General features: G+C 38.1%; 1 protein-coding gene across 1 annotated transcript in view; it reads right to left on the reverse strand.

Moving 5' to 3' along the window:
- Positions 1 to 14,526, reverse strand: part of LOC135472525 (protocadherin Fat 4-like) — a 93,484-nt gene that overhangs the window by 26,937 nt on the left and 52,021 nt on the right. The window contains exons 40-50 of the mRNA XM_064752107.1: positions 13,825 to 14,068; positions 13,014 to 13,286; positions 11,330 to 11,908; positions 10,298 to 10,428; positions 8,175 to 8,318; positions 7,788 to 7,965; positions 7,015 to 7,106; positions 5,783 to 5,944; positions 5,111 to 5,213; positions 2,251 to 2,499; positions 1,866 to 2,011 (exon numbers count right to left, since the gene is read on the reverse strand). Of these exons, the coding sequence (XP_064608177.1) occupies positions 1,866 to 2,011; positions 2,251 to 2,499; positions 5,111 to 5,213; positions 5,783 to 5,944; positions 7,015 to 7,106; positions 7,788 to 7,965; positions 8,175 to 8,318; positions 10,298 to 10,428; positions 11,330 to 11,908; positions 13,014 to 13,286; positions 13,825 to 14,068 (2,301 nt within the window). The remainder of the gene's footprint in view (positions 1 to 1,865; positions 2,012 to 2,250; positions 2,500 to 5,110; positions 5,214 to 5,782; positions 5,945 to 7,014; positions 7,107 to 7,787; positions 7,966 to 8,174; positions 8,319 to 10,297; positions 10,429 to 11,329; positions 11,909 to 13,013; positions 13,287 to 13,824; positions 14,069 to 14,526) is intronic.

Consider the following 14,526-nt stretch of genomic DNA (forward strand, 5'->3'; position numbering starts at 1 on the left):
TGATGAAGCTTTGTGCATGGGTGTGAAGTAGGGATTACATTCAGCAGTCCTTCAGATAGAACTGATGAAGCTTTGTGCATGGGTGTGAAGTAGGGATTACATTCAGCAGTCCTTCAGATAGAACTGATGCAGCACTGTGCATGGGTGTGAAGTAAGGATTACATTCAGCAGTCCTTCAGATAGAACTGATGCAGCTTTGTGCATGGGTGTGAAGTAGGGATTACATTCAGCAGTCCTTCAGATAGAACTGATAAAGCTCTGTGCATGGGTGTGAAGTAAGGATTACATTCAGCAGTCCTTCAGATAGAACTGGTGAAGCTTTGTGCATGGGTGTAAAGTAAGGATTACATTCAGCAGTACTTCATACAGAACTGATGCAGCATTGTGCATGGGTGTGAAGTAAGGATTACATTCAGCAGTCCTTCGATAGAACTGATGCAGCATTGTGCATGGGTGTGAAGTAAGGATTACATTCAGCAGTCCTTCGATAGAACTGATGCAGCACTGTGCATGGGTGTGAAGTAAGGATTACATTCAGCAGTACTTCAGACAGAACTGATGCAGCATTGTGCACGAGTGTGAAGTAAGGATTACATTCAGCAGTCCTTCAGATAGAACTGATGCAGCTTTTTGCATGGGTGTGAAGTAGGGATTACATTCAGCAGTCCTTCAGATAGAACTGGTGAAGCTTTGTGCATGGGTGTGAAGTAAGGACAACATTCAGCAGTCCTTCAGATAGAACTGATGAAGCTTTGTGCATGGGTGTGAAGTAAGGATTACATTCAGCAGTCCTTCAGATAGAACTGATGCAGCTTTGTGCATGGGTGTGAAGTAAGGATTACATTCAGCAGTCCTTCAGATAGAACTGATGCAGCACTGTGCATGGGTGTGAAGTAAGGATCACATTCAGCAGTCCTTCAGATAGAACTGATGCAGCTTTGTGCATGGGTGTGAAGTAAGGATTACATTCAGCAGTCCTTCAGATAGAACTGATGCAGCTTTGTGCATGGGTGTGAAGTAAGGATTACATTCAGCAGTCCTTCAGATAGAACTGATGCAGCACTGTGCATGGGTGTGAAGTAAGGATCACATTCAGCAGTCCTTCAGACAGAACTGATGCAGCATTGTGCACGAGTGTGAAGTAAGGATTACATTCAGCAGTCCTTCAGATAGAACTGATGCAGCACTGTGCATGGGTGTGAAGTAAGGATTACATTCAGCAGTCCTTCAGATAGAACTGATGAAGCTTTGTGCATGTCCTTCAGATAGAACTGATGCAGCACTGTGCATGGGTGTGAAGTAAGGATTACATTCAGCAGTCCTTCAGATAGAACTGATGAAGCTTTGTGCATATATATATATATATATATATATATATATATATATATATATATATATATATATATACAGCAATCCCCTGTTAGCATATTTCAAGCAATTTCTGCACATTATCATGGTGACAATCAAACAAAGCAGACGACAGAGGATAATGTAGATATACAAACAATGTGCTGAACCTGTATTAAAGAAGCTACACCTGGCGAGATTGTCACTTAAGCACAAGATGACTATAATTTATTCCATACAGTTTGTGTTTTTGTTTTGGACAGACAATTAGTAAATGGAGAAATGTACAGCTTTCATCGGGTGTTTAGGTGTTTACATTAAAATTTTGATGTGAAAACAGCACAAGTACATGTAATTTAACCATAATGATATCAAACGGATAAGGAATCAAAATGTGCCATTTTCACCTGAACTTGAAATTTACGTACCCGTTAGGATGTGAAATGCTCATAAGGATACAAACTTGTTCCTTTCTATCTATAATACAGACATGACGTAAATGTTGTTAAGAAACTTACACTGGTAAACAGAGCTTTTGGTGGGGATTTGTGGTTGGTTGCCATGATGGTCAGATTAAATGGTGTCGATCTCACACCAGGTGGTTTTAACAGAGTTATCTCCCCATTATCAGGATCCACACTGAAGGTATCTTCAGCATTGCCAGCTGCAATGTAGGACACAAAAATGTACAGATTATCACCATAATGAATCACATAGAACTAAAAGCAAAAACGGGTACTCAAAATATTAAAAACAGACAAGCTACAAATACACATAAAATAAATATGCAACATTCTCCCATTGATAGCCTACTGTAAGCTGAATGACCTCACCATCCACCACTATAGAACAGATTGTATTATTTACATAACTGTCATTTTTGTGCTATGCCATGTAACCAACCTGTGATGTTAAAGTGCAGCTTTTCTGTGCTCTTGATGATACCAATGACAGAATGAAGTTGGGTGATGCCACTGATGTAGAACTCGTACAGTGGCTGTATCACTGTGGTGTCCTCCACATCTAGCACTGTTATCAGCACCATAGCCTCACTACTTTGTTGTGGGATACCAACATCATACGCTAGCACCGTCAGGTTGAATGATGACACGGTCTCAAAATCCAAATTACCCAAGGTAAACAGCTTCCCATCTGCAAAATATGATAACACAAAAGCAATTTAAAAGAAAAGAAAACAAATAATAAAACCTTTTGCTCTTAACAATTTATGAATGGAATTCAAACTATCTCAATCTTTACAATTTCATCATGTTTTAAAGACACAAAGGTTTAGATATTGTCTATGGTAATGATCATCAATAGTTATTAAGATTTTAATCAGGATGTATGACATTCTATGTCTTTGCTAAGTCTGGTACACCTTGATCCACCAGCTTAATGACACATTTATTATCTCACAACCTCTCAGCAGGCGACATTTATACCCTGAAGTGAAAATAGTTAGTTACATACTTCAAATAAACATGATAACATGAACACTGTGACAATCATTTTTATTTGTCCCCAGCATTTCTTCCACATTTCAATATAAAAAACAATCTTAATTTTGCCAGTGTTACAAATTTTATGGGCAAAACAGACTGCTGTAGAACATTTATGGTATTAACGATATGCACCAGTTGAGAGTACATTGGGTTAGAGTTTAGGCTTGGGGCCACTTATTTAATCGGCAGTTGTTCTGAAGATATGAGGATAACTCTCTGTTTGAATAAAGCTGGAAAATGTTTTTGGAAAGATTGGAGTGTTTAAAGAAGACGACACATTGTGAGCACTACATTGGATATATTATTGTTGCTGATAAACAAGTTACGATTTGACTTTCTGACTCGACATGACTGCTAAAATTTTAACTGGAGGAGAGTTGCTGTGGGCTATCATAGGATGATTGTATGGGTTGAATGGGAGGATCACTGGTACAGTATGCCTTCTCTTCCTGAATTATTTTTGCCCACTCTGCTATCAAATTACGTGTACCGGCAGCTGATGTTGTTTAGCAGAAACAGATGTCATGAGTAAATGATTTATGTCCTTTTTTAATAAACACTGCAATGTAGCAATCCATTTTGTGGTAACTTATTTTATGTTAAAACGTTATTAAAACGCTTTGAATTTGTGCTAAATGGATGAAAAAAAATAGAAAATCATATTTATTTATTTACTTGATTGGTGTTTTTACACTGTACTCAGGAATATTTCACTTGTATGACAGTGGCCAGCAGGTGGGAGGAAACCGGGTAGAGCCCGGACGAAACCCACGGCCATCTGAAGGTGCTGTCTAACCTACACACATATACTTTCCCAAACAGATTCTTTTCCGCCAACTGTAGGAGTGCTTTTTTGTTTCTGTCAGCAATAACCTATGTACAGGAGATAGTTGGCAGAACTTTCTAGATTTACTTGTTTTGTAAACCTCGTTTCAGAGAATGCGCAGCATTCGAGGAATTTAACGAGGTACGAAACAAGGGTCAGAGCTATCGGGTTACACAACAAATACCAAGCCGAAGGAGTTAAAGTTTATATTCTACCCTAAAAAAGGAAGATAATTCAGCAAAAATTGGCATATTTCATGATGCCATTCTCCTTCACATCCTCCGCACAGGTCATGCACTTTTAGGCCATTGCAGTTGACCTAGATATTTCAAGGCTACATATGCATGAGGTGGTGTCTCATTGTTGAGCGACGTAAAAAATATACTGTACATGTATTATGACGTCATATGACATCAGATTGGATTGTCATCAAACAATTGTTTCTTTTTTCCCGTCAGGCTATCTTGAGTGTAAAATAACAAAAATGTAAAAATGCGATATCTATAAAGTCTGCGAAATAACACTTTTATCACTGAAGGAAATTCTGATAGTTTACCTTAAGATAAATTATAAAAGTAAAATTAACATGTAAGCAAACTCAAATTCTTTTATTTGTAGCAATAATGGCAAGAAATAATATTATTCTGGGAGGTAAAAGTACTGGCTGGTGTGCTGCATGATACACCCTATGTTGTTTGAAAGGTTACCTCTGTTTAATATATATATTTGAAACACAGACGGCAACTAACAGCGAGGTGGAATATGTATTTGACTTTTTTTTGTGTCATACCAAACAAGCTCAGTAGTTGACTGGTCCCTTGTCATCGTGTTGTTGTGAGACAAACTGCCATTCTCAGTATGTGGCAAAATGTTAAATAAGAAAAAAGCTGAATTTTTAAACTAATATGAAGGGAGCTATATGAAATATAAAAAAAAAAAACATTGTTCAAAGGTGCATCAGTGATAAATGGTATTTACCGTGTATAACTGATGTGTGAGATGTAAATCTTCAGGCATTTCCTTACATTTGTCTGATATTGAAGCAGGCAGATATTATCACTGTCATATATCATTGTGGGATATGTCAACAATGTGGATGAAAATCAATCCCAGTGGTGCTCACTCTGTCATCAAGCCAACATGCAAATATGAACTGGATTGATCGAAAACTGCTAAAGATATCTTGATCGCAGGTAAGGCGTAAGGTGTGATGGACAGATGGAGGGACAAATGGACACATGGGGGGCAATCACATGTCATAAAGGTATTTACTAAATGTATGACCTCCATTACATGTACACCTGCATGAGTATGTAACCTGCATGAACTGAGAGGTATGATTAGCTGTACACTCACTGCGTACCAGTGCCCACCTACGGGTTGGAGATATTTAATCCCTAGCTTATTTCTGAGAGATCGCATATTAGCTTACCATTAGGATGGATGAAGAAGTTGTTAACTGAAGTTGAATTCAGGGAATAAAACACAGTGCCATTTAACCCAGCATCTGTATCATTTGCGTACATCTGAAAAACCTGCGAAAAAGGGAATAAACAAGCTGAATTTAGAAGGTACATTTACATGCACTACACTTGAGAAACCACCTATTTTTTAAAGTTATGTACAGTACAGAGTTTTTAATGTTATTCCTGATGTAAGCAATGTGAATTAATGACATAAAATTTTGAGAACTTCTGATTCACTACATTGTGGCCTAAAATAAACTTTTTTCAGGCTATTTTCACATCAACAGGACTGATATAAACTTCTGAATTTAATCTTTTTATTTTAAATTTAAAGAATTGAAGTCCAAATTTAATATTTATTCATAATTAGATACCCCCTTGTGCATTGTTATTTTGAGATTAACAAAAATACTTAGAAATGTTACATTTCTTTGAGTAACATGGCATTAAAATCACTAAATAATGAAGCTGGTTTTACTGGTCATTATTGGATTTCCCAGAAGCCCTACCGGTCATATACTCCTTAACTGGGTTATAATCCGTCTAATTACAACCAGTAGTTAAATCTTGACACTAGTCCTTTAAGTCCAACTTTACAGGTACGCTGTTGTACAGCCTTCCTTCCATGTTCATCTTACCAGCGTTCCAGGAATGGCATTTTCAAGCACTGAAGCTTCGTACACGTCTGTGTCATTTCCCTTCCCAGGACTGTAGAACACAGGAGAATTGTCATTTACATCATTCACAGTCACTGACACTGCCACAGAACAATTCCTGGGGGATGTCCCATTATCTTGTACCTGGAAACAAATAAATTTAATTAAAAAATATTTAGTTTGAGAAATCTGGAAGTCTAACATGATGATTCTCAGATTTCAGTGTTGTTATTGTTCTTTATGGAAACAGAATTGTCACTGATAGGCTGGTGTGAGCAATAATGAGGCTATGATTTTAAGTATTGTAAGTGCTGTACATTAATAAAAAGCTGTAGGCTTTAACCCAGGAAACGAAATGTTTACTGTCCACCAAGCAACATGGATTCTGTATCCTTTTAGGTCATTAATATTAAACAAACAGAAACTATTTAGAATGGCTGTCTTGAGAGACAACAAGGCTATAATGTCTTGTAGGTTTATATGCTGAATTTGAAGTTCCAGTACTGTACAAGTAATGAAAGGTAGTTGGATTTAACCTCCAGAAATCATATCTCCAAGGCCAGCCAATCAACAATGATTTGTTACTATTAAACAAACAGAAACTACATTTTTAATTTCTTAACAGAAACAAGGTTTCAGGGATTTTGTTAGACCTTTGCACACGTGTGACGGGGCTACCAGCTGGGGATTTGAACCAGCCATCTCTGGGTTACAAGTCCATGCTTCTACCACTAGACTAAAGGGAAATTCCCTCCAGCCTGGAGGTAGACAGTGTTTATATATCATCCTGTCACACAAAGAATGATTATTTGATATACCGGTACTGAATTGGTGTTTATGACTGTAGTCAGGTTTATGATGTATTGTGGTGGAAGCCGAAGAGTATACAGTGCAGAATGCCCCAGGATAACGAAGCTAATTAGACTTAGTCTTAACTTCAAAACAGTATATTTCGATAAAATTGTGATTCACCTTAAGGATTTTCATCTTAATACAAAGAGCTGTCTTAGACCTTCATGACAAAAATTAAAATTAACATTCAAATATAACTACAAGAATAATGCTTCAATTTACGGCTATGCTTAAATTATTTGATAGACAGTTTCACGATTTTGGGACCCTATTTTTTCTGTTCATACCCAATGTTAACCAATCCTCAAAGATGATATTTTGGACAGCTGGGATACCATGTCCTACATGTAGCTGATACTTACCAGAATTGTTAGAGAATACTCTGATTCCAGTTCACGGTCCAGTGGCATGACAGCTAACAGGGACCCAGACCTTGGGTCAATCTCAAACTCGGCTGTTAAAGGATATAAAAGTTACGAATTAATATACACATATACCCTATTTCTTCTAAAATTTGGGACACCTGGTCTGATTATTTTAGCCAATATATATGTAATTCTAGCAGTTAGACCATCTAATGAACAATATACTCATATCCTTGCTTTTCCACAGGGTTGGTAAAGAAATCTAATATTCTACTTTCAACACTACTAATATTTGTCTCAAATTTTAGAAGAATTAGGGTACACATGTTTGTCCATATCGGTGAAATAAAAACATTCTGCACACAAAATGAAAATAGAAATATCAACAATATCAGAACAAGGCACATTACACACTGTTTGTGTCATGAGAAATAAACAACGACTCAAAAATACTGACTGTTAGATTTGCATTAATGGTCAATGTTCACAAGATTAATTGTGGTTAAGAACTGTCAGAAATTCAAATGATTGTTTATGTTACAATGAATTTATTGTAACTGTGACGATGAATGGAACTGTGCATGTAGGAGGGGTACAATGGGAAAACAGTGCTCATTTTGAAAACTATTTTTTTCACAAAAAAATTTTTTTAAAAATGCGCTGAGTGTAATAATAAAAGTTTATTTTAAGTTAAGCTTGATTAGTTTGAAATATGCACAGTGCAGATGACAAGGGCAGTGGTTTGAAGAAGACAAGGCAGAGGTGTATACCTATGGTATTGTCAACTAAGGTGTACATCAGCAATCCATTGTCACCAGAGTCCTGGTCACTTGCCACAACCTGACCGATATCCAGCTGGTCAGACTCGTTCTCGGCCACAGAGAAGCTCAGAGGCTGGCTGGGGCACACAGGGCTGTTATCATTTACATCCTCTACTGAGACTTTCACCTGAGGAAGATTTTAATGCTACCAGTAAGTCTGTTTACAGGTCAATCCAGCACAGTCATTTCCACATTCACATAAATATTTTTTAACAAGTTTTAAGAGAGATGTTGACATAACTTACATGTAGCATTAGGATTCTAAAAGACTGCAATAGTGAAAGTTTAGCCATTGTCACGAAAGTTCTATTGGAGATCAGGATGGCTTTCACATACCACAGCATAAGCAGACCTCTCTGGAACCTTGCCATCCCCTGCTCTGATGATCAGTATGTACTCTGTCTCTGTCTCGTAGTCCATGGGATTGGCTGTGGTCTTCAACACGGACCCATACATCCAGCTTCCTTCATTCTGTTGAGACTGTGGTAGAAAAATGTACAATGGCACAAACAGTATGTGGAAATGGAAAACATATATACCTAAATTTATTTCTGAATAAATGATGTAGTAACATGGTTTATTTTTGGGTGTACACATATTCACTTATGAACAATTCAAGAATATTTTGTGTTAAAGGATTTGAAGTGTGACATCCTTTAAGAAAACGGTTATTACCATGTGCAACAAGAATTCTGGGAATAGTACAACAGCAATGTCCTCTAATGGTTTCCAGCAAGTATGAGACTAATAAGCAAACACACATGTAGATGGCTTTATACTGTAGATGTTTTGAAATTTTAACAACCAGTTTATATAAAATGTAAACTCTACTTATCATATCTCATAAAAGCACAAGAAGATAAATGTTATATACATGCATCACATGGTTTATGATGAATACATTAAGGTAACTCAATGATATGCATACTGAGATAAAGGATATTCACAGTGATATCAATTAACAATGGACTGATATATACTGAACAAAAATATAAATGCAACACTTTTGTTTTTGCAATATTTGTGATTTTTGTCAATACAGTCCCGAGTGATGGCCAAGAGCAAAACCCTACACCGGTGTACATTCCAGTCTCCAAAACCAATGTGTTGTCGATTTCAAGCCTATTCACCATTCTGACCCGTCGGACAGGTGTGCCCCTATCTGTAGTATTCAGTGATCTGTAAGTTCTTCCCTGGCACTCCTTACCCTCAGGTGAACAAAACGCCACCTGTACAGTACAAGTTCTGTCAAACGGCATGACGCCATAAAGCCGACGCCACCGCCATTGGCATGCTCAACACTGGCATGACCCTTAAAGCTGTTGCCAGAGCCCTTGACGTTAATAATGTGTTAACGATTCGTCATCTCATAAGACATCCTGAAGAGTTCTGCATGACAGTTAATCTCCAGCATACCCACTGACCCCAACCAAGACCGCCATATTTGCCTCCTCCAACTCCACCTCCTGTTTCAGACAAGCCACTGCCACACCTAATGAAACAGTCGGGCTTCATAATAATGAAATAACGCTAATAATAAAACAGTTTAGAAACACCTCAGAGAATCGAATTTGCGAGTCAGTAGACCATTCCAGGGTATAGACCTTACCCCTGCATGACGCCAGGTCGACACGACTGCGTTAACATTTATGTTCGTTGGTCTTTGGCATAATGACGGCTTGTAATGTTATGAGCTGAATCCTGTCTTCAGCTCCATGGAGCCGATGGGAGGCTGTGGGTTTGGGAGTGAGTCGGATGCCACCACTGTGCACAGGGTGCAATACAAGTACTTATGTCAGCAGGGATAAGTCATGGCCATTGCACTCAACTTCATTTTATGGACAGTAACTTAAATGTGGTAAGATACCACGATGAAATCCTGCGCTCAATAGTTGTCCCATTTGTCTGGCGCCATAGGGTAACATTTCAGCATGACAAAAGTTCACATTTTGCTGCTGTTTGCAGAGCATTTCTACAGGCTGAAAACATTGAAGTGCTCGACTGGCCACTGTATCCCCGATTGAACACCTCTGGGATGACCTCAACCGGCATGTTCATCGGCGACTTCCAGTTCTGGGTAACATCACAGAGTTGCACTTGGCCCTCATACAGAGTAGGAAAACATTCCGTAAGTCACAACTGACTATCCCATCAGGTTATATATTGATAATGTGTAGCAGTGCAGCCGGCAAATGACGAACATACTTGGTACTAAAGTGTGGAATTTCCCAAACTGACCCCACCCTGTTTCCCAAACTGATCCCACCCGTTTCCTAACCTGCCTCAGGGTTACCATCCCTTGTCCGTTTCCATCAGTAATGGAAATGTATTGCTAGCAGTCCATTTTATGTCCTTCACAAAAGGTAGAGAAACGAATTTGATAACGCAGTTAATTTTATCAAAATACTGAGTGTTGCGTTCATATTTTTGTTCAACTTATATAATTAAGCTCATTGTACCGAGTTGAGGTGCTTCACCACAAAGTGAGTGTTAGCTCCAGGAGTGTCCTCAATGTTGTAATGGGGCTGAGGAGCCACAGCTGTACTGTTCAGGGTGGAGATATGTAGTTCCAAATAACCAACTGTCACATCTACAAAGTACAACAGTCACTGATCAAGATATGTGTGATCAAGATATGCTGATTAAGCAGCACTATACAAAATCTCTTCCTCACAACATCCTACAGACAGTTTCACAACTGTCACAAATGAAATGTTTTTTACACTAACAATTTACCCTCATAAATGTACATGTTTTCATTTATTACAAACAAATGGTGTGAATTTTGGTTACCCCACTTATAATGGGCCCTTTTTGAATCCTTCAGCTAAAGTGATGGTCTTGCATTAGCCAGTCAGTACCTAGAACAAACTGTAAACAAGATCCCACTGTCTGCTAAGATTCAGGAGCCAGGGTTTACCAGGCACCTGGCAAAGAGCAGTGGTTATACTTACAGTATACACCTGTAAACCTGATTACATCAACATATTACAAACTGTATGATGAAAATCATCATAACATTACAAGTGATTACACCCACATACAGTGCATATGCTCAATGTCACTAAAGACCACTTCTCTTTCACCAATATGGTGTGTATATCTGCACGTCACATGTGGGAAAATTTCACCAGTCACTTGCCAAAGGCTGATCGTTAAACTGATGGACACTGTGTAAGTGAAAAATTCTTAGGTAAGGCATACTAACATATTAAGTAAATCATAAATAAATAAATATAATGTTCACATTTAAGTCATCCTTCAATTCTCATTGTTCCCTTTATGCAAGATATCATTCACCTGTGAAACTGATAAGTTTTACTGCAATAAATTCTATAATTGTGCTGATTCGTTTCATCGGTCTCCGAGTTTTTGGTGCTTGCAAACTTAATCCCTGAATGCAGCCAAGAAGACCACACACTTACATGTATATGTACAGTTAATGTAAACATGCCTAGATCAGAACATATATGCAGCCTAGCTCAGCTTACCCGGACCCTGACCTTCAGGGACAGTAAATCTGTATGTAGTTCTGCTGAATTGGGGTGCCAGATCGCTGATACCCTCCACATCAATTTGTAGAGGGATAGAGGTTTGTCTAGGGGGCATGCCTCCATCACTCGCACTCACATTAAGCATCAGAGTGGCATTTGTCTCATTCAACACATAACCCTTAGACAAAAGTGTGTTCAAATCTATACGATCCCTGACTGTCACTAGACCAGTGTCTCTGTCTATCTTGAAATACTCATAACCAGGCCCACTCAGACTATAAGTCAGGACGGCATTATCCCCTTTGTCAGGGTCTTCTGCCCGTGGCCAGGAAATAACAGAATCCACAGGGGTTTTCTCCAGAATGCTGGCTTTTAACTTGGTGATATTTTGTGGGAGAAATCTGGGGCTGTTATCATTGATATCAAGCAGTGTGACAGTAAGCACAATGGAACTGTTCAGGCTGGGTATCCCTCTATCCATCACCATCACAGACACGCTGTACACATCCTGTTGCTCTCTGTCAAGGCGTCGTGCTGTGCTGATTACTCCAGAGCTGCTGTTTACAGTGAAGTTGTCTGCAGAAAAAACACCACCACACTGTACAAGGGGAACATGGAAACTTTCATCTCATCTCATGGCCATGAAGCTAGCTTATGGTTACATTTACATTAGGTTTTTGTTACATTTATACATTTTGCTACATCATCTGTTATGGGCTCTTTGTCTTGTCATCTGTGCATGATTTCAGTCAATCAAAAAAATTAATAATTTTAATACCTATAAATAAGTTATTTGTCACAAGAACTAGGTTTATCAGGAAAACAAGACAAGAAAAACTTTCTTCATAGCTATATTTTGCCACATTTTGATTACTGCAGTTCAGTATAGGGAACTTGTCCACACTCATTTATTGATATATTATTTAAGCTTCAAACAGAGCAGCTAAAATCAGATATTGTATGATTTGTCTTATATTTAAATTATTGGATGATGAGTCACCACTACATCTAAAGGAATTGTTGGCTAAAAAAGAGCAGTACATGTTAAGTTTCATACATCAATTGTTAACAACCTTCATACTGATAAGCATAACTCAGTATTTCTTATACAAAAAATTTTACTGTGGTCGGAACAATTTGGAATGCCAAATGCCAAAGAGCACCATTATTTTCTGCTTATATGTCACGATAGTGGAAAAATTATTTCAACCAGTATAAAATTGGAACACATGAATGTGTATTTATTTAAGATTTCAACTTACAGATCTAGTGATGTATTAATGACTGTTTTCATGTTTTCAAAAAGAATTGTATAAGGACATACATAGACACAGCCTATTTGTTCTTGTACTGTTATAAAAAGCCTCTGGGAAGAGCAAATTGTACAATATGACAGAGCTACCTGCTTTAAATGAAGGTTTCATTCATTCATTGGGACAAATTCTACAATTCTGCCATGGTATAATTATCACCCATCCTGATTTGGACACCCCATGTCATCATGCCTAGGGTATGTATACACGTGCAGTTATATATGGATGCTTGGGGTTAAGTGTCGTACTTAGCAATTGTTTCAGTCATATGACGGCAATCATGGTAAATGTAAAACTTGTCTTACTGTACTGATGTATTATTAGCAACTTACCATTCACAATCTTCACATTCAACTTCCAACACCTACCTTCATTATTAAGTAATGTAAAAATCAGCTGTCCATTGAGCCCTAGGTCGTGATCTTGTGCTGTGACTTGCCCCACCACAGTCCCTCCCCTCTCTTCCTCTGTCACCTCCATGTGATACAGCTGAGGGCTGAAGTATGGACTGTTGTCATTCTCATCAAGCACTGTTATAGACACAACAGTTGAGGGCTCAAACACACCATCTGAGGCAGTCACGTTCAATACATAGTGCTCTTTGGCCTCTCTGTCCAGGCCGTCCAGCACCCGCAGCTCTCCTGCACAAACAAATCACAAATATACTCATTTTTTTCTCCCTGTTTAACTCCATACCAGAATGTTTCATTTACACCATGGCCGTCAGTTTCACGGGTACAGAAAACTGGTGTTTTCAAGAGCCCAGTGGACTCACAAATATAGACTGTAAATTGAGTCTGGCTATGACTGATAGTTGTTAAGACATGATACAGTGCAAAATATTATTTGTACTTGATGGATGATCTTTAATCTTTCTTTCTGCAGTGTCTGCTTGTGATATCATCATTACCTAATTTGCTTATGAGATACATAATTTTCAGAATACACAACACTGTACATCCTTGGGTCTCCCAGCAATAGACCCAGCAAGTCAATCTGGTGAACGATTGAGGAAAACATCAAGGAAAAACACATAACATACAGCTACAGATTCCTTACTCATAGTTACATGTAAATGGAATACAAAATATGGTGACACTATTTAAAAATTTGGTATGTATTCTAGCTTGCATGGCCAAATTATATATAAGAAACCAAAGCAGTAGCATATTATCACACCTGTTTGAGGGTTGATATAGAATCTGCCATCCCCTCCTGAAGTGATGTGATATCTGATAAACCCTGTGGTATCCTCATCAGAGGCGGTCACGTTCCCCACCACTCTGCCACCAGAATTCTCCGATACATTGAACTGGTAGTGACCTCTGTCAAAATGTGGCTCTACATCATTCACATCTGTGATCTTTATGAGCAGATGAGCCGTGCTGTTACGACCTTTTCCATTCTCATCTATAGCTACAAGCTGTGGATCAACAGGCAAAAACAACTCAATCCAAACAACGTGACAAGGTTAGCTGCTAAAATATACATGTATACACCTGAATACAGCTACGTGTACAATTCATCTTCATTGGAAAATCTTCATATTTATCACACACACACCACCAACACATGAGCACTGACCTTGTCCTAAACCCTTCTAATATACTGTAAGCTCTTATCCAGCAGACTGAAGTAGTTTTCCTTTTTTAATGTACCACAAAATATTACTTTTGATAACTGATTTAATTAGTAGGATGAAATAAAGACTCAAACTTGGCATGTAACAATACGATTTTAGGAACAAAATTGTTTTTCATGGTGATTCTGAACTACAGATTTAGACAATCTAAAATTTTTGGCATCACAGATTGTTACTACAAAGCATTCTTCTGTAATATTCTCAAAACTCATTTACAAAAGACAAAATCAAAAACTGTT

Source organism: Liolophura sinensis, chromosome 1, assembly GCF_032854445.1.
Source record: "Liolophura sinensis isolate JHLJ2023 chromosome 1, CUHK_Ljap_v2, whole genome shotgun sequence".
Classification (NCBI taxonomy): domain Eukaryota; kingdom Metazoa; phylum Mollusca; class Polyplacophora; order Chitonida; family Chitonidae; genus Liolophura; species Liolophura sinensis.